At 40.3% G+C, this 21,743-nt stretch overlaps 2 protein-coding genes across 2 annotated transcripts in view; both read left to right on the top strand.

Annotated features, from left to right (window-relative positions):
- The window catches only part of LOC116373085 (uncharacterized), a 25,774-nt gene extending 12,334 nt beyond the window's left edge, over positions 1-13,440 (top strand). Inside the window, exon 2 of the mRNA XM_031821799.1 lies at positions 11,768-13,440. Within this exon, the coding sequence (XP_031677659.1) occupies positions 11,775-12,419 (645 nt within the window). The 5' untranslated portion in view covers positions 11,768-11,774 and the 3' untranslated portion in view covers positions 12,420-13,440. The remainder of the gene's footprint in view (positions 1-11,767) is intronic.
- Positions 9,162-21,743, top strand: part of LOC116373082 (uncharacterized) — a 25,617-nt gene continuing 13,035 nt past the window's right edge. Inside the window, exon 1 of the mRNA XM_031821790.1 lies at positions 9,162-9,355. Within this exon, the coding sequence (XP_031677650.1) occupies positions 9,201-9,355 (155 nt within the window). The 5' untranslated portion in view covers positions 9,162-9,200. The remainder of the gene's footprint in view (positions 9,356-21,743) is intronic.

The following is a 21,743-nucleotide window of genomic DNA, read 5'->3' as shown; positions in this document are numbered from 1 at the left end:
AGGCAGTATTATGTGGTGTAATCCAGGCAGTACTATGTGGTGTAATCCAGGCAGTATTATGTGGTGTAATCCAGGCAGTATTATGTGGTGTAATCCAGGCAGTACTATGTGGTGTAATCCAGGCAGTACTATGTGGTGTAATCCAGGCAGTATATGTGGTGTATCCAGGCAGTATTATGTGGTGTAATCCAGGCAGTACTATGTGGTGTAATCCAGGCAGTACTATGTGGTGTAATCCAGGCAGTATTATGTGGTGTAATCCAGGCAGTATTATGTGGTGTAATCCAGGCATTATTATGTGGTGTAATCAGGCAGTATTATGTGGTGTAATCCAGGCAGTATTATGTGGTGTAATCCAGGCAGTATTATGTGGTGTAATCCAGGCAGTATTATGTGGTGTAATCCAGGCAGTATTATGTGGTGTAATCCAGGCAGTATTATGTGGTGTAATCCAGGCAGTATTATGTGGTGTAATCCAGGCAGTATTATGTGGTGTAATCCAGGCAGTATTATGTGGTGTAATCCAGGCAGTATTATGTGGTGTAATCCAGGCAGTATTATGTGGTGTAATCCAGGCAGTATTATGTGGTGTAATCCAGGCAGTATTATGTGGTGTAATCCAGGCAGTACTATGTGGTGTAATCCAGGCAGTACTATGTGGTGTAATCCAGGCAGTATTATGTGGTGTAATCCAGGCAGTACTATGTGGTGTAATCCAGGCAGTATTATGTGGTGTAATCCAGGCAGTATTATGTGGTGTAATCCAGGCAGTATTATGTGGTGTAATCCAGGCAGTACTATGTGGTGTAATCCAGGCAGTATTATGTGGTGTAATCCAGGCAGTATTATGTGGTGTAATCCAGGCAGTATTATGTGGTGTAATCCAGGCAGTATTATGTGGTGTAATCCAGGCAGTATTATGTGGTGTAATCCAGGCAGTATTATGTGGTGTAATCCAGGCAGTATTATGTGGTGTAATCCAGGCAGTATTATGTGGTGTAATCCAGGCAGTATTATGTGGTGTAATCCAGGCAGTACTATGTGGTGTAATCCAGGCAGTACTATGTGGTGTAATCCAGGCAGTATTATGTGGTGTAATCCAGGCAGTATTATGTGGTGTAATCCAGGCAGTATTATGTGGTGTAATCCAGGCAGTATTATGTGGTGTAATCCAGGCAGTATTATGTGGTGTAATCCAGGCAGTATTATGTGGTGTAATCCAGGCAGTATTATGTGGTGTAATCCAGGCAGTATTATGTGGTGTAATCCAGGCAGTACTATGTGGTGTAATCCAGGCAGTATTATGTGGTGTAATCCAGGCAGTATTATGTGGTGTAATCCAGGCAGTATTATGTGGTGTAATCCAGGCAGTATTATGTGGTGTAATCCAGGCAGTATTATGTGGTGTAATCCAGGCAGTATTATGTGGTGTAATCCAGGCAGTATTATGTGGTGTAATCCAGGCAGTATTATGTGGTGTAATCCAGGCAGTATTATGTGGTGTAATCCAGGCAGTATTATGTGGTGTAATCCAGGCAGTATATGTGGTGTAATCCAGGCAGTATTATGTGGTGTAATCCAGGCAGTATTATGTGGTGTAATCCAGGCAGTATTATGTGGTGTAATCCAGGCAGTATTATGTGGTGTAATCCAGGCAGTATTATGTGGTGTAATCCAGGCAGTATTATGTGGTGTAATCCAGGCAGTATTATGTGGTGTAATCCAGGCAGTATTATGTGGTGTAATCCAGGCAGTATTATGTGGTGTAATCCAGGCAGTATTATGTGGTGTAATCCAGGCAGTATTATGTGGTGTAATCCAGGCAGTATTATGTGGTGTAATCCAGCAGTATTATGTGGTGTAATCCAGGCAGTATTATGTGGTGTAATCCAGGCAGTAATTATGTGGTGTAATCCAGGCAGTACTATGTGGTGTAATCCAGGCAGTATTATGTGGTGTAATCCAGGCAGTATTATGTGGTGTAATCCAGGCAGTATTATGTGGTGTAATCCAGGCAGTATTATGTGGTGTAATCCAGGCAGTATTATGTGGTGTAATCCAGGCAGTATTATGTGGTGTAATCCAGGCAGTATTATGTGGTGTAATCCAGGCAGTATTATGTGGTGTAATCCAGGCAGTATTATGTGGTGTAATCCAGGCAGTATTATGTGGTGTAATCCAGGCAGTATTATGTGGTGTAATCCAGGCAGTTTATGTGGTGTAATCCAGTATGTGGTGTAATCCAGGCAGTATTATGTGGTGTAATCCAGGCAGTATTATGTGGTGTAATCCAGGCAGTATTATGTGGTGTAATCCAGGCAGTATTATGTGGTGTAATCCAGGCAGTATTATGTGGTGTAATCCAGGCAGTATTATGTGGTGTAATCCAGGCAGTATTATGTGGTGTAATCCAGGCAGTATTATGTGGTGTAATCCAGGCAGTATTATGTGGTGTAATCCAGGCAGTATTATGTGGTGTAATCCAGGCAGTATTATGTGGTGTAATCCAGGCAGTATTATGTGGTGTAATCCAGGCAGTATTATGTGGTGTAATCCAGGCAGTATTATGTGGTGTAATCCAGGCAGTATTATGTGGTGTAATCCAGGCAGTATTATGTGGTGTAATCCAGGCAGTATTATGTGGTGTAATCCAGGCAGTATTATGTGGTGTAATCCAGGCAGTACTATGTGGTGTAATCCAGGCAGTATTATGTGGTGTAATCCAGGCAGTATTATGTGGTGTAATCCAGGCAGTATTATGTGGTGTAATCCAGGCAGTATTATGTGGTGTAATCCAGGCAGTATTATGTGGTGTAATCCAGGCAGTATTATGTGGTGTAATCCAGGCAGTATTATGTGGTGTAATCCAGGCAGTATTATGTGGTGTAATCCAGGCAGTATTATGTGGTGTAATCCAGGCAGTATTATGTGGTGTAATCCAGGCAGTATTATGTGGTGTAATCCAGGCAGTATTATGTGGTGTAATCCAGGCAGTATTATGTGGTGTAATCCAGGCAGTATTATGTGGTGTAATCCAGGCAGTATTATGTGGTGTAATCCAGGCAGTATTATGTGGTGTAATCCAGGCAGTATTATGTGGTGTAATCCAGGCAGTATTATGTGGTGTAATCCAGGCAGGACTATGTGTTGTAATCCAGGCAGTATTATGTGGTGTAATCCAGGCAGTATTATGTGGTGTAATCCAGGCAGTATTATGTGGTGTAATCCAGGCAGTATTATGTGGTGTAATCCAGGCAGTATTATGTGGTGTAATCCAGGCAGTATTATGTGGTGTAATCCAGGCAGTATTATGTGGTGTAATCCAGGCAGTATTATGTGGTGTAATCCAGGCAGTATTATGTGGTGTAATCCAGGCAGTATTATGTGGTGTAATCCAGGCAGTATATGTGGTGTAATCCAGGCAGTATTATGTGGTGTAATCCAGGCAGTACTATGTGGTGTAATCCAGGCAGTACTATGTGGTGTAATCCAGGCAGTACTATGTGGTGTAATCCAGGCAGTATTATGTGGTGTAATCCAGGCAGTATTATGTGGTGTAATCCAGGCAGTATTATGTGGTGTAATCCAGGCAGTATTATGTGGTGTAATCCAGGCAGTATTATGTGGTGTAATCCAGGCAGTATTATGTGGTGTAATCCAGGCAGTATTATGTGGTGTAATCCAGGCAGTATTATGTGGTGTAATCAGGCAGTATTATGTGGTGTAATCCAGGCAGTATTATGTGGTGTAATCCAGGCAGTATTATGTGGTGTAATCCAGGCAGTATTATGTGGTGTAATCCAGGCAGTACTATGTGGTGTAATCCAGGCAGTACTATGTGGTGTAATCCAGGCAGTATTATGTGGTGTAATCCAGGCAGTATTATGTGGTGTAATCCAGGCAGTACTATGTGGTGTAATCCAGGCAGTATTATGTGTGAGGGGGACATGAGGGAACAACACCACTGCTTTGTTTCAGTGTTGACAGCCTTTATTTATATCTGTGAAGTAGAAACAGCAGAAACAGGATGTTAATACAGTACTACATATTACCAACCTGTCCCCCTGTAACCCCTACAATAGCTCTGGTCCAAGGCGTTATTATGTCTGTTAAGTAGAAACAGCAGAAACAGGATGTTAATACAGTACTACATATTACCAACCTGTCCCCCTGTAACCCCTACAATAGCTCTGGTCCAAGGCGTTATTATGTCTGTTAAGTAGAAACAGCAGAAACAGGATGTTAATACAGTACTACATATTACCAACCTGTCCCCCTGTAACCCCTACAATAGCTCTGGTCCAAGGCGTTATTATGTCTGTTAAGTAGAAACAGCAGAAACAGGATATTAATACAGTACTACATATTACCAACCTGTCCCCCTGTAACCCCTACAATAGCTCTGGTCCAAGGCGTTATTATGTCTGTTAAGTAGAAACAGCAGAAACAGGATATTAATACAGTACTACATATTACCAACCTGTCCCCCTGTAACCCCTACAATAGCTCTGGTCCAAGGCGTTATTATGTCTGTGAAGTAGAAACAGCAGAAACAGGATATTAATACAGTACTACATATTACCAACCTGTCCCCCTGTAACCCCTACAATATCTCTGGTCCAAGGCGTTATTATGTCTGTTAAGTAGAAACAGCAGAAACAGGATATTAATACAGTACTACATATTACCAACCTGTCCCCCTGTAACCCCTACAATAGCTCTGGTCCAAGGCGTTATTATGTCTGTTAAGTAGAAACAGCAGAAACAGGATATTAATACAGTACTACATATTACCAACCTGTCCCCCTGTAACCCCTACAATATCTCTGGTCCAAGGCGTTATTATGTCTGTTAAGTAGAAACAGCAGAAACAGGATATTAATACAGTACTACATATTACCAACCTGTCCCCCTGTAACCCCTACAATAGCTCTGGTCCAAGGCGTTATTATGTCTGTGAAGTAGAAACAGCAGAAACAGGATGTTAATACAGTACTACATATTACCAACCTGTCCCCCTGTAACCCCTACAATAGCTCTGGTCCAAGGCGTTATTATGTCTGTTAAGTAGAAACAGCAGAAACAGGATATTAATACAGTACTACATATTACCAACCTGTCCCCCTGTAACCCCTACAATAGCTCTGGTCCAAGGCGTTATTATGTCTGTTAAGTAGAAACAGCAGAAACAGGATATTAATACAGTACTACATATTACCAACCTGTCCCCCTGTAACCCCTACAATAGCTCTGGTCCAAGGCGTTATTATGTGCGGCCTGCTTGAATGCTCAGCATCCGCAAGCTTCACGTAACGACCTGGACCAGAGCTATATATAGCAGCAGAAACAGGATATTAATACAGTACTACATATTACCAACCTGTCCCCCTGTAACCCCTACAATAGCTCTGGTCCAAGGCGTTATTATGTCTGTTAAGTAGAAACAGCAGAAACAGGATATTAATACAGTACTACATATTACCAACCTGTCCCCCTGTAACCCCTACAATAGCTCTGGTCCAAGGCGTTATTATGTCTGTGAAGTAGAAACAGCAGAAACAGGATGTTAATACAGTACTACATATTACCAACCTGTCCCCCTGTAACCCCTACAATAGCTCTGGTCCAAGGCGTTATTATGTCTGTTAAGTAGAAACAGCAGAAACAGGATATTAATACAGTACTACATATTACCAACCTGTCCCCCTGTAACCCCTACAATAGCTCTGGTCCAAGGCGTTATTATGTCTGTTAAGTAGAAACAGCAGAAACAGGATATTAATACAGTACTACATATTACCAACCTGTCCCCCTGTAACCCCTACAATAGCTCTGGTCCAAGGCGTTATTATGTCTGTTAAGTAGAAACAGCAGAAACAGGATATTAATACAGTACTACATATTACCAACCTGTCCCCCTGTAACCCCTACAATAGCTCTGGTCCAAGGCGTTATTATGTCTGTTAAGTAGAAACAGCAGAAACAGGATATTAATACAGTACTACATATTACCAACCTGTCCCCCTGTAACCCCTACAATAGCTCTGGTCCAAGGCGTTATTATGTCTGTTAAGTAGAAACAGCAGAAACAGGATATTAATACAGTACTACATATTACCAACCTGTCCCCCTGTAACCCCTACAATAGCTCTGGTCCAAGGCGTTATTATGTGCGGCCTGCTTGAATGCTCAGCATCCGCAAGCTTCACGTAACGACCTGGACCAGAGCTATATATAGCAGCAGAAACAGGATATTAATACAGTACTACATATTACCAACCTGTCCCCCTGTAACCCCTACAATAGCTCTGGTCCAAGGCGTTATTATGTCTGTTAAGTAGAAACAGCAGAAACAGGATATTAATACAGTACTACATATTACCAACCTGTCCCCCTGTAACCCCTACAATAGCTCTGGTCCAAGGCGTTATTATGTCTGTTAAGTAGAAACAGCAGAAACAGGATGTTAATACAGTACTACATATTACCAACCTGTCCCCCTGTAACCCCTACAATAGCTCTGGTCCAAGGCGTTATTATGTGCGGCCTGCTTGAATGCTCAGCATCCGCAAGCTTCACGTAACGACCTGGACCAGAGCTATATATAAGTATCAAGTCAGACGAGGTGAAGAATTGTTCTTCAAAGAAGGAAGAAATGGTTGAAATATAACATAAAAATATACACATTGCTGTAATACAGTACCAAACGAATTCCTGGGGATATTGAGCCCTTTATATGAGAAGAGAGACGATGATGAGAGAGTTGTTGACGCTGTTTGCCTTACAGTTACTATGTTGTGTTATACTACCGTTATTCAACTGTGTATTTATAAAGGGTACATCCTGAATGGCACCCTATTCCCTATAGGCCCTAGTCTAAAGTAGTGCACTAGAAAGGGAATAGGGTGTCATTTGGGACTCAGATCCATAAAGGTTGGTTCAGTCAGCACTCACCTCGTATTGTATCAGATAGAACACACATTCCCCTTAACAACAGGAGTTATACTAAAATCACACATTCCCCATAACAACAGGTGCTTTCTCTGTGATCACACATTCCCCTTAAAACCTCTTGGCGCACCGATCCCTTCAGCGGTATCATTTTCGTCAACATCCGGTGAATTGCAGAGCGCCAAATTCAAATTAAATTACTAAAAAGATTTAATTTTCATGAAAATCACAAATGCAATATACCAAAACACAGTTTAGCTTCTTGTTAATCCACCTGGCTTGTCAGATTTCAAAAAGGCTTTACGGTGAAAGCAAACCATGGGATTTATGTGAGGACAGCTCTCAGCAGACAAAACATTACAAACAGCTAGCAGCAACGTAGATTGGTCACGAAAGTCAGAAAAGCAATAAAATTATTTGCTTACCTTTGATGATCTTCGTATGTTTGCACTCACAAGACTCCCAGTTACACAATAAATGTTTGTTTAGTTCAATAAAGATTATTTTTATATCCAGAAACCTCCATTTGGTTGGCGCATTTTGTTTAGTAATCCACAGGCTTGTGCGGTCACGATGGGCAAACAAAAATTCCAAATAGTATACGTAAAGTTCGTAAAATTCTCAGGTTGTTTTTACGATAAATAATCAATAATATTTCAACCGGATGGTAGCCTTTTCAATAGGAGAGAGAGAGAGGTCTCACTCCAGGCGCTCGCACATGCACAAATCTGGGGACACCTAGCTATCCACTGATGTGATCATTCTCGCTCATTTTTCAGAATAAAAGCCTGAAACTATGTCTAAAGACTGTTCACACCTTGTGGAAGCCATAGGGAAAGAAATCTGGTTGATATCCCTTTAAATGGAAGATAGGCTTGCAATGGAAAAGAGATGTTTCAGAATAAAAGCACTTCCTGGTTGGATTTTCCTCAGGTTTTCGCCTGCAATATCAGTTCTGTTATACTCACAGACAATATGTTGACAGTTTTGGAAACCTTAGAGTGTTTTCTATCCTAATCTGCCAATTATATGGATATTCTAGCTTCTGGGCCTGAGAAATAGGCAGTTTACTTTGGGCACGTTTTTCATCCAAACATCAAAATACTTCCGCCTAGTCTCAAGAGGTTTTAACAACCCTCAGAATCAGGTTATAACAAGGATCTTATTGAAGACATTTACATCATGAAGGAATCCATTCAACTCTTTGGTTATTCCATACCTCTTTTTGTACTAATCTGAACACAATCTCTTTAGGTGTTACAAACATGTCCAGGACATAGTTTGGAGTTGGACCCAGTTCACACAATATGTCTGCATTTTGAGATGATCGTATATTTTGATCTTGTTTATCACCTCTAACAGGTCTGATTGGTGACCAGTCTAGTAACTCCTTTATCACCTCTAACAGGTCTGATTGGTGACCAGTCTAGTAACTCCTTTACCACCTCTAACATGTCTGATTGGTGACCAGTCTAGTAACTCCTTTACCACCTCTAACAGGTCTGATTGGTGACCAGTCTAGTAACTCCTTTACCACCTCTAACAGGTCTGATTGGTGACCAGTCTAGTAACTCCTTTATCACCTCTAACAGGTCTGATTGGTGACCAGTCTAGTAACTCCTTCACCACCTCTAACAGGTCTGATTGGTGACCAGTCTAGTAACTCCTTTATCACCTCAAACAGGTCTGATTGGTGACCAGTCTAGTAACTCCTTTATCACCTCTAACAGGTCTGATTGGTGACCAGTCTAGTAACTCCTTTATCACCTCTAACAGGTCTGATTGGTGACCAGTCTAGTAACTCCGTTATCACCTCTAACAGGTGCTAAAGGAGGAACTAAAGTAACATGCAAAACAGGCTAGAAAAAAAGAGGGGTTTATAATAGAACCTGAATTACTGGTTGTTACTGACGCACACTAAAGCAGCTAGTTTGAATGGAATTAGTCCCCCAAAGAGGAGAAACCGTAGCTCACCGGTCCCTAAAAAGGAGGAAAGGGTTGAGCCCTTGGCTGTAGCTCAAACATCTGGGTCTCAGACTACAGCTGGTCTAGGATCAGGTGCCCCTGTCTATGTAATCTCTTTCAGTATGATTATAAGGATTAAAACTGATCCTAGATAAAAGCTCCAACTCGGAGACGCTTCATGAATTGAAGAGGCAGGAAGTAGGGAAGAACTGTGTGGTATGGAACACAGCCCAGCCCAGGACTAGGACAACTTTCAGTATCATTTCCTGTACACTGGACTCTTCATGGGAAGTCCTGCCCCCAGAGTAAATAATGATACACAAACACACAGACAGCAAAGCTTGCAGATCATCCAATCATCTTCTCACACGGCCTCATACAGATCTACAGGGACACCGAGCACCAGAGAACAAGAGATTACATTTAATATAAACACCAGGTACAGAAAAAACATCTATGATGCTTTGGTGATCTAGTCTGTCTTTACTAAACAAGTTAGATCTAGTCTGTCTTTACTAAACAAGTTAGATCTAGTCTGTCTTTACTAAACAAGTTAGATCTAGTCTGTCTTTACTAAACAAGTTAGATCTAGTCTGTCTTTACTAAACAAGTTAGATCTAGTCTGTCTTTACTAAACAAGTTAGATCTAGTCTGTCTTTACTAAACAAGTCTGTCCCCCCTCCATCTACACCTGCTCCTACACCTGCATTGCTTGCTGTTTGGGGTTTTAGGCTGGGTTTCTGTACAGCACTTTGAGATATCAGCTGATGTACGAAGGGCTTTATAAATACATTTGATTTGATTTGATTGAAGTGGATTTAACAAGTGACATCAATAAGGGATCATATCTTTCACCTGGATTCACCTGGTCAGTCTGTGTCATGGAAAAAGCAGTTCTTCCTAATGTTTTATACACTCAGTGAATATTTATATACTTTTTTATATGAAGTTTTATATGAAATATATACATTATCAACCCATTTTCTGCATTAAAACATGGTACGGTAAGAGAGACAGATTTTCCCTTCTGTTTATGACGGTTCACTTTTAACTTTAACAGGTATACTGTTTTGTAACTATTTAAACCTTGCATTCATTGTCATGTAGTTAAATATATTTTTTTATTTCCCTTAAGTTTCATGTTCCTGGATCCTTCAGGAGATTCTATTTCAAACTAACACTTGACTCATCCAGGCGTGGTCCCAAATGACACCCTATTCCCCATTGGGTCCTGTTCAAAAGAAGGGCACTATATAGGTAATAGGGTGGCATTTGGGACTCAGAGTGTATTGTCCGTTGATGGATGTGCTGCCAAATTCTTCGAAGTGAAAATGTGCTCAAACCTGCCGGGCTGTTCATGTTCATGACGTTTCATGATAATCGTCAAGAGGGCTCACGTTACTAGGTTACCACAGTTATTTTAGGCCAACGATAACAACTGTCCTATTGTCACGAGTAGAAAGAGGAGGCAGGGAATTGCTACTGAGGTACACAATAGTACATTCTGGTAGACAGAAGGGGCTCTTTGGTAAAAGGGGTGAATTGGTCATCAAAAAGAAAGGAGGACCAAGGCACTCTTTATACAATTAATTCAAATGCTTTTATTTGTAGGTTCAATAGAAACAAAGTTTTAAAAATCTGACGTGTTTCGGCTGCATGGCCTTCGTCAGGGATTTGCTTTCGTCAGATTTCTAAAACGTTGTTTCTATTGAACAGGCCCTACAAATAAAGGCATTTTAATTAATGATATGAAGAGAGCCTTGGTCCTCCTTTCTTTTTGATGTCCTATTGTCACGTTCCACAGCAAGAAAACCAAATATGTCACTGAAACAGAAGGGGGAACTAACAAAGAGTCACTGACAGCAACCAAAACGACAAGGCTGGGGTTTTAGGAGGGGTTCTGAAAGACACTCATGGTGTCCACTGAACGTTGACTAGCAACAACAACTGGAGCCTAAAAGACACCCACCATGAGACCCACTAAATTCACCAAGAACAGGCAAACAAAATGAAAACACACACCAAACTTAAAGACAGGAAGTACAAAGACAACTGGAGGAGTTAACCCTCCACATCTATCAAGACAACTGAAGGAGTTAACCCTCCACATCTATCAAGACAACTAGAGGAGTTAACCCTCCACACCTATCAAGACAACTGGAGGAATTAACCCTCCACATCTATCAAGACAACTAGAGGAGTTAACCCTCCACATCTACCAAGACAACTAGAGGAGTTAACCCTCCACATCTACCAAGACAACTAGAGGAGTTAACCCTCCACATCTACCAAGACAACTAGAGGAGTTAACCCTCCACATCTATCAAGACAACAAAAGGAGTTAACCCTCCACATCTACCAAGACAACTCTTAAATATCACCTGGGCCAGCCACTCTTAAATATCCCCTGGGCCAGCCACTCTTAAATATCCCCTGGGCCAGCCGCTCTTAAATATCACCTGGACCAGCCACTCTTAAATATCACCTGAGACATCACAATTGAAGCAAATTCCAATGAATGAGATGGACAAGCCAGCACAGGTGTAACACATACTGACTAACGAGGTGACACCAATTGGTTGCCCCTACATGCTAACATCCAACCTCGAAATATGAAAATATCATTAAACAGCCTGTAACACTTTTGCCAGTGTAGTGATGTAGGGAACAGCCACATTAGTACATTCCTGTGCCATAAAGGTCCAGACCTCTTAACAGAGGCTTATACTGTATATGGAAGGGAACTTAACTGTTTCACCATGAACTGTATTGTTTAATGCTGTCTGTTTTCTTTCTCTCTCTCTCTACCCCCCCCCCCTTCTCTCTATCCATCTCTCTCTCCCTCCCCCAGGGGTACCATGGTTCGAACATTGACATTGAACAATATGGAGGAGCTTAGAAATTCTTCGTTTGGTCGTCCCTCACCCAGGCACGGACTCAAGCTCCTTTTCTGGTTCGCCAAAGATCACATCGCCATCAGAAATGGCAACCAGATGTTTGCAAATTACGACCCCAAAGAGGGAGACTTTGGATTCCATCACTTCCAGAACAGACGTGAAAACAATGACTGCAAGAGGCTGCTTCCTTATAGTGAGTACCCATTCTATGAGGTGGGCAACCTCCACCTCCCAACATCTAAATCATTGCCTAAATATGTCCGTGAGGGCAACACTCATCAGATAGATGACAGCAACATGGACCGTCTCGTCATCAGTATACGTCCAGACATGACAGTGGATAAGGTCTATGTGACCCAGCACGAGGACCTGAAGAGCTTCGACCCGGTCAACACATATTGCATCAGCAGGAGTTTGCTCATGATCATACGTCGCCGTTCATTGAGTAACTTCCTGGAACAGGCGGGCTATTATACCCAAAATGTAAACGCCCCCAGGGAGTCTGGGGATGCCAGGATTGATATGGAAGGTGGATGCAGAGCTCCACCCAGCGTTGCACCCAGAGCTGCACCAGGCTTCTGGGAAAGAAACTGTACCATACTGTAACCAGGCTTCTGGGAAAGCTACTGTACCATACTGTAACCAGGCTTCTGGGAAAGCTACTGTACCATACTGTAACCAGGCTTCTGGGAAAGCTACTGTACCATACTGTAACCAGGCTTCTAGGAAAGCTACTGTACCATACTGTAGATCAGTGTCCTTTAGTCCTGGTCCTGGGGACCCTGAAGGGGGGAACTTTTTAGTTTATTACCCCAGCACATTGCTGTTCATTATGGTATGTTAATTTTCACTAATACATTTAGTCGTTTATCAGACACTCTTATCCAGAGTGAGTTCAGTGCATTAAACTATAGGCAGATAAACAACAACATCCTGTATCACATAGGAAGTCAACTGTTTCTGTTACCATTACTGAGAGGGTTGTTGCTGTTGGGGTCTGCTATTGGCTAATGTACTTCTGTATGTTAAAATACAAACTACATGCATTTTAATTAAATACACTTGAAAATACACGTAATTTGTCGTTTATTTTTCAAACATTGATCTTTATGTTATTTTGTATTTTAACATTTTCCCTCTTTCCCTTGTTGTGATCAATGTAGTTTCCTCTTCACTTCAACCCAAAACATGTGATGACATTAAATCAATGTAGTTTCCTCTTCACTTCAACCCAAAACATGTGATGACATTAAATCAATGTAGTTTCCTCTTCACTTCAACCCAAAACATGTGGTGACATTAAATCAATGTGGAAAAGGCTGATTGGATTTGCAAGTCAACTACATAAGACCATTTCATCTAGTGGCCGACAATGAATGCAACAAGTAATCATTCTCTAATTCTTTAGTGGCTAATTCATTGAGTCTATATACCAACTCTATACACCAATGAATGCAACAAGTAGTCATTCTCTAATTCTTTAGTGGCTAATTCATTGAGTCTATATACCAACTCTATACACCAATGAATGCAACAAGTAGTCATTCTCTAATTCTTTAGTGGCTAATTCATTGAGTCTATATACCAACTCTATACACCAATGAATGCAACAAGTAGTCATTCTCTAATTCTTTAGAGGCTAATTCATTGAGTCTATATACCAACTCTATACACCAATGAATGCAACAAGTAGTCATTCTCTAATTCTTTAGTGGCTAATTCATTGAGTCTATATACCAACTCTATACACCAATGAATGCAACAAGTAATCATTCTCTAATTCTTTAGAGGCTAATTCATTGAGTCTATATACCAACTCTATACACCAATGAATGCAACAAGTAGTCATTCTCTAATTCTTTAGAGGCTAATTCATTGAGTCTATATACCAACTCTATACACCAATGAATGCAACAAGTAATCATTCTCTAATTCTTTAGAGGCTAATTCATTGAGTCTATATACCAACTCTATACACCAATGAATGCAACAAGTAGTCATTCTCTAATTCTTTAGAGGCTAATTCATTGAGTCTATATACCAACTCTATACACCAATGAATGCAACAAGTAGTCATTCTCTAATTCTTTAGAGGCTAATTCATTGAGTCTATATACCAAATCTAGAGTCAATCTGATCTATGGTTCACGAGTAGATGTTTGAAGTATGTTTTAGCATTAGCATGTGTGCTAACATGCATCTATATGTACAGTGAGGCATATTTAACATAGCAACTATTTTTTCTCTAAACCATTAAAGACTACAAATCTGAAGTGAATCTGATGTATGGCTCATAAAGGAGAAGATGATTCCAAATGGTTTTGAACATTAGTTCTACATATGCAAATCATGATTTGTTAATAGTTTCTTTGTTCTTTAGAGATATCAGGACAATATTCAGTGTGGTTCATCTTAGAGACGTCTATGATAGTGATGACAAGTTTCAAGTTGAAAGGCCACTGTGGAGTGGATTTACAGGGATTTAAATGGACACATAAAATCTGCTTTGTGTTGAAGATGTGTGTGGTTTAACAGCGCTGCTTGGTGCTCCTTGTGTTTCGACATGATCCTCTCACTCCACCTTGTGGCCACAGATGGAACAGCACTCCAGACTGACTGAAGAGGAGAAAGAGATGGAGAGTGACGGAGAAAAACAAAGAGAGGTATGAAGACGCCGACACACATCAGATCACGTTGATACAGCTTCCCTGGGCTATGTGTTGTAATCCAGGCAGTACTATGTGTTGTAATCCAGGCAGTACTATGTGGTGTAATCCAGGCAGTACTATGTGGTGTAATCCAGGCAGTACTATGTGGTGTAATCCAGGCAGTACTATGTGGTGTAATCCATGCAGTGTTATGTGTTGTAATCCAGGCAGTAGTATGTGTTGTAATCCAGGCAGTATTATGTGGTGTAATCCAGGCAGTACTATGTGGTGTAATCCAGGCAGTATTATGTGGTGTAATCCAGGCAGTATTATGTGGTGGTATTATGTGGTGTAATCCAGGCAGTATTATGTGTAATCCAGGCAGTACTATGTGGTGTAATCCAGGCAGTACTATGTGGTGTAATCTAGGCAGCACTATATGTTGTAATCTAGGCAGTATTATGTGGTGTAATCCAGGCAGTATTATGTGGTGTAATCCAGGCAGTATTATGTGGTGTAATCCAGGCAGTACTATGTGGTGTAATCCAGGCAGTAGTATGTGTTGTAATCCAGGCAGTAGTATGTGGTGTAATCCAGGCAGTATTATGTGGTGTAATCCAGGCAGTATTATGTGGTGTAATCCAGGCAGTATTATGTGGTGTAATCCAGGCAGTATTATGTGGTGTAATCCAGGCAGTACTATGTGGTGTAATCCAGGCAGTATTATGTGGTGGTATTATGTGGTGTAATCCAGTCAGTATTATGTGTAATCCAGGCAATATTATGTGGTGTAATCCAGGCAGTATTATGTGATGTAATCCAGGCAGTAGTATGTGGTGTAATCCAGGCAGTAGTATTTGTTGTAATCCAGGCAGTACTATGTGGTGTAATCCAGGCAGTATTACAAATTAAATCAAATCAAATCAAATTTTATTTGTCACATACACATGGTTAGCAGATGTTAATGCGAGTGTAGCGAAATGCTTGTGCTTCTAGTTCCGACAATGCAGTAATAACCAACAAGTAATCTAACTAACAATTTAAAAATAAAAATAAATACTATCTTATACACAGTGTAAGGGGATAAGGAATATGTACATAAGGATATATGAATGAGTGATGGTACAGAGCAGCATAGGCAAGATACAGTAGATGGTATCGAGTACAGTATAACATATGAGATGAGTATGTAAACAAAGTGGCATAGTTAAAGTGGCTAGTGATACATGTATTACATAAGGATGCAGTCGATGATATAGAGTACAGTAGAACATATGAGATGAGTATGTAAACAAAGTGGCATAGTTAAAGTAGGGAAGCGGTGTAATGTGGTGTAATCCAGGCAGTATTATGTGGTGTAATCCAGGCAGTACTATGTGGTGTAATACAGGCAGTATTATGTGGTGTAATCCAGGCAGTATTATGTGGTGTAATCCAGGCAGTATTATGTGGTGTAATCCAGGCAGTACTATGTGGTGTAATCCAGGCAGTACTATGTGGTGTAATCCAGGCAGTACTATGTGGTGTAATCCAGGCAGTACTATGTGGTGTAATCCAGGCAGTATTATGTGGTGTAATCCAGGCAGTATTATGTGGTGTAATACTCTGAGAACACACATTCCCCTTAAAACCTCTTGGTGCACCGATCCCTTCAGCGGGATCATTTTCGTCAACATCCGGTGTGTTGCAGAGCGCCAAATTCAAATTAAATTACTAAAAATATGACATTTTCATGAAATCACAAATGCAACATACCAAAACACAGCTTAGTTTCTTGTTAATCCACCTGGCGTGTCAGATTTTCAAAATGGCTTTATGGTGAAAGCAAACCAAGCGTTTATGTGAGGACATCTCTCTCAGCAGACAAAACATTACAAACAGCTAGCAGCAAAGTAGATTGGTCACGAAAGTCAGAAAAGCAATAAAATGAATCGCTTCCCTTTGATGATCTTCGTATGTTTGCACTCACAAGACTCCCAGTTACACAATAAATGTTTGTTTAGTTCAATAAAGATTATTTTTATATCCAGAAACCCCCATTTGGATGGCGCATTTTGTTTAGTAATCCACAGGCTCGTGCGGTCACGATGGGCAAACTAAAATTCCAAATAGTATCCGTAAAGTTCGTAGAAACATGTCAAACGTTTTTTTATAATCAATCCTCATGTTGTTTTTACGATAAATAATCGATAATATTTCAACCGGACAGTAGCCTTTTCAATAGGAGAGAGAGAGAAAAGGTCTCGCTACAGGTGTTCGCACATGCACAAATCTGGGGACACCTAGCTATCCACTGATGTGATCATTCTCACTCATTTTTCAGAATAAAAGCCTGTAACTATGTCTAAAGACTGTTCACACCTTGTGGAAGCCACAGGGAAAGGAATCTGGTTGATATCCCTTTAAATGGAAGATAGGCTTGCAATGGAAAAGAAACGTTTCAGAATAACAGCACTTCCTGGTTGGATTTTCCTCAGGTTTTCGCCTGCAATATCAGTTCTGTTATACTCACAGACAATATGCTGACAGTTTTGGAAACCTTAGAGTGTTTTCTATCCTAATCTGCCAATTATATGCATATTCTAGCTTCTGGGCCTGAGAAATAGACAGTTTACTTTGGGCATGTTTTTCATCCAAACATCAAAATACTGCTGCCTAGTCTCAAGAGGTTTTCACCTGTCTAGGACACAGGTTCCACTAGTGGAACTCCCCCTCCCAACATTCCGCTGAAAAGGCAGTGCAGGAAATTCAAAAATATATTTTTTGAAATATTTAACTTTCACACATCAACAAGTCCAAAGCAGCAAATGAAAGATAAACATCTTGTTAATCTACCCATCGTGTCTGATTTTTAAAATGTTTTCCAGCAAAAACACAACGTATATTTATGTTAGATCACCACCAAATCCCAAAAAACACACAGCCATTTTTCCCAGCCAAAGATAGAGTCACGAAAGCAGAATTAGAGATAAAATTAATCACTAACCTTTGATAATCTTCAACAGATGACACTCATATGACATCATGTTACACAATACATTTATGTTTTGTTCGATAATATGCATATTTATATCCACAAATCTTGATTTACATTGGCGACATGTTCAGAAATGCCTCCAAATATCCGGTGTATTTACAGAGGTAATTTGACGAAAGATACATGTTTTACATATAATTAAAAATACAACCGCTGTGTCAGATTTTTTAAAAACTTTACGAAAAAAGCAATAATCCGAGACGGCACTCAGACGTAAATATATTTCTCCGCCATGTTGGAGTCAACAGAAATACAAAATTACATCATAAATATTTCCTTACCTTTGATGATCTTTCATCAGAATGCAGTGCAAGGAATCCTAGTTCCACAATAAATCATTGTTTTGTTCGATAATGTCCATTACTAGTGTCCAATTAGCTACTTTTGCTAGCACGTTTTGTTCACATGTCCAAAAGCTGGCGCTGGTCCAGGCGAACTCAGACGAAAACTTTAAAAAGTTATATTATATTAAAGTTATATATTGGTGACCAGTCCTTTATCACCTCTAACAGGTCTGATTGGTGACCAGTCTAGTAACTCCTTTATCACCTCTAACAGGTCTGATTGGTGACCAGTCTAGTAACTCCTTTATCACCTCTAACAGGTCTGATTGGTGACCAGTCTAGTAACTCCTTTATCACCTCTAACAGGTCTGATTGGTGACCCTGTCTATGTAATCTCTTTCAGTATGATTATAAGGATTAAAACTGATCCTAGATAAAAGCTCCAACTCGGAGACGCTTCATGAATTGAAGAGGCAGGAAGTAGGGAAGAACTGTGTGGTATGGAACACAGCCCAGCCCAGGACTAGGACAACTTTCAGTATCATTTCCTGTACACTGGACTCTTCATGGGAAGTCCTGCCCCCAGAGTAAATAATGATACACAAACACACAGACAGCAAAGCTTGCAGATCATCCAATCATCTTCTCACACGGATCTACAGGGACACCGAGCACCAGAAAAATAGAGATTACATTTAATATAAACACCAGGTACAGAAAAAACATCTATGATGCTTTGGTGATCAAGTCTGTCTTTACTAAACAAGTTAGATCTAGTCTGTCTTTACTAAACAAGTTAGATCTAGTCTGTCTTTACTAAACAAGTTAGATCTAGTCTGTCTTTACTAAACAAGTTAGAGCGAGTCTGTCCTTACTAAACAAGTTAGATCTAGTCTGTCTTTACTAAACAAGTTAGATCTAGTCTGTCTTTACTAAACAAGTTAGATCTAGTCTGTCTTTACTAAACAAGTTAGATCTAGTCTGTCTGTATTAAACAAGTTAGATCTAGTCTGTCTTTACTAAACAAGTTAGATCTAGTCTGTCTTTACTAAACAAGTTAGATCTAGTCTGTCTTTACTAAACAAGTTAGAGCTAGTCTGTCTTTACTAAACAAGTTAGATCTAGTCTGTCTTTACTAAACAAGTTAGATCTAGTCTGTCTTTACTAAACAAGTTAGATCTAGTCTGTCTTTACTAAACAAGTTAGGTCTAGTCTGTCTTTACTAAACAAGTTAGGTCTAGTCTGTCTTTACTAAACAAGTTAGGTCTAGTCTGTCTTTACTAAACAAGTTAGGTCTAGTCTGTCTTTACTAAACAAGTTAGGTCTAGTCTGTCTTTACTAAACAAGTTAGGTCTAGTCTGTCTTTACTAAACAAGTTAGATCTAGTCTGTCTTTACTAAACAAGTTAGATCTAGTCTGTCTTTACTAAACAAGTTAGATCTAGTCTGTCTTTACTAAACAAGTTAGATCTAGTCTGTCTTTACTAAACAAGTTAGATCTAGTCTGTCTTTACTAAACAAGTTAGATCTAGTCTGTCTTTACTAAACAAGTTAGATCTAGTCTGTCTTTACTAAACAAGTTAGATCTAGTCTGTCTTTACTAAACAAGTTAGATCTAGTCTGTCCTTACTAAACAAGTTAGATCTAGTCTGTCTTTAATAAACAAGTTAGATCTAGTCTGTCTTTACTAAACAAGTTAGATCTAGTCTGTCCTTACTAAACAAGTTAGATCTAGTCTGTCTTTACTAAACAAGTTAGATCTAGTCTGTCTTTACTAAACAAGTTAGATCTAGTCTGTCTTTACTAAACAAGTTAGATCTAGTCTGTCTTTACTAAACAAGTTAGATCTAGTCTGTCTTTACTAAACAAGTTAGATCTAGTCTGTCTTTACTAAACAAGTTAGATCTAGTCAGTCTTTACTAAACAAGTTAGATCTAGTCTGTCTTTATTAAACAAGTTAGATCTAGTCTGTCCTTACTTTAACAGGTATACTGTTTGGAACTATTTAAACCTGGCATTCATTGTCATGTAGTTAAATATTTTTTTTATTTCCCTTAAGTTTCATGTTCCTGGATCCTTCAGGAGATTCTATTTCAAACTAACACTTGACTCATCCAGGCGTGGTCCCAAATGACACCCTATTCCCCATTGGGTCCTGTTCAAAAGAAGGGCACTATATAGGTAATAGGGGGGCATTTGGGACTCACTTAGAGTGTATTGTCCGTTGATGGATATGCTGCCAAATTCTTCGAAGTGAAAATGTGCTCAAACCTGCCGGGCTGTTCATGTTGATGACGTTTCATGATAATCGTCAAGAGGGCTCACGTTACTAGGTTACCACAGTTATTTTAGGCCAACGATAACAACTGTCCTATTGTCACGAGTAGAAAGAGGAGGCAGGGAATCGCTACTGAGGTACACAATAGTACATTCTGGTAGACAGAAGGTGCTCTTTGGTAAAAGGGGTGAATTGGTCATCAAAAAGAAAGGAGGACCAAGGCACTCTTTATACAATTAATTCAAATGCCTTTATTTGTAGGTTCAATAGAAACAAAGTTTAAAAAATCTGACGTGTTTCGGCTGCATGGCATTCGTCAGGGATTTGCTTTCGTCAGATTTTTAAAAGTTTGTTTCTATTGAACATGCCCTACAAATGAAGGCATTTTAATGAATGATATGAAGAGAGCCTTGGTCCTCCTTTCTTTTTGATGTCCTATTGTCACGTTCCACAGCAAGAAAACCAAATATGTCACTGAAACAGAAGGGGGAACTAACAAAGAGTCACTGACAGCAACCAAAACGACAAGGCTGGGGTTTTAGGAGGGGTTCTGAAAGACACTCATGGTGTCCACTGAACGTTGACTAGCAACAACAACTGGAACCTAAAAGACACCCACCATGAGACCCACTAAATTCACCAAGAACAGGCAAACAAAATGAAAACACACACCAAACTTAAAGACATGAAGTACAACACAACTAGAGGAGTTAACCCTCCACATCTACCAAGACAACTGAAGGAGTTAACCCTCCACATCTACCAAGACAACTGGAGGAATTAACCCTCCATATCTACCAAGACAACTAGAGGAGTTAACCCTCCACATCTATCAAGACAACTAGAGGTGTTAACCCTCCACATCTACCAAGACAACTGGAGGAGTTAACCCTCCATATCTACCAAGACAACTAGAGGAGTTAACCCTCCACATCTACCAAGACAACTAGAGGAGTTAACCCTCCACATCTATCAGACAACTAGAGAAGTTAACCCTCCACATCTATCAGACAACTAGAGAAGTTAACCCTCCACATCTATCAGGACAACTGGAGGAGTTAACCCTCCACATCTCTAAAACAACTAAAGGAGTTAACCCTCCACATCTATCAAGACAACTAGAGGAGTTAACCCTCCACATCTATAAAGACAACTAGAGGAGTTAACCACTCTTAAATATCATGTGTGCCAGCCACTCTTAAATATCATGTGTGCCAGCCACTCTTAAATATCATGTGTGCCAGCCACTCTTAAATATCACGTGTGCCAGCCACTCTTAAATATCACGTGGGCCAGCCACTTTTAAATATCACGTGGGCCAGCCACTCTTAAATATCACGTGGGCTCTTAAATATCACCTGGGCCAGCCGCTCTTAAATATCACCTGGGCCAACCGCTCTTAAATATCACCTGGGCCAGCCACTCTTAAATATCACCTGGGCCAGCCGCTCTTAAATATCACCTGGGCCAGCCGCTCTTAAATATCACCTGGGCCAGCCGCTCTTAAATATCACCTGGGCCAGCCGCTCTTAAATATCACCTGGGCCAGACACTCTTAAATATCACCTGGGCCAACCGCTCTTAAATATCACCTGGGCCAGCCACTCTTAAATATCACCTGGGCCAGCCGCTCTTAAATATCACCTGGGCCAGCCGCTCTTAAATATCACCTGGGCCAGCCGCT

This window comes from Oncorhynchus kisutch, unplaced genomic scaffold (assembly GCF_002021735.2).
Source record: "Oncorhynchus kisutch isolate 150728-3 unplaced genomic scaffold, Okis_V2 scaffold4017, whole genome shotgun sequence".
NCBI classification, from domain to species: domain Eukaryota; kingdom Metazoa; phylum Chordata; class Actinopteri; order Salmoniformes; family Salmonidae; genus Oncorhynchus; species Oncorhynchus kisutch.
This window is presented reverse-complemented; position numbering and strand designations above follow the sequence as displayed.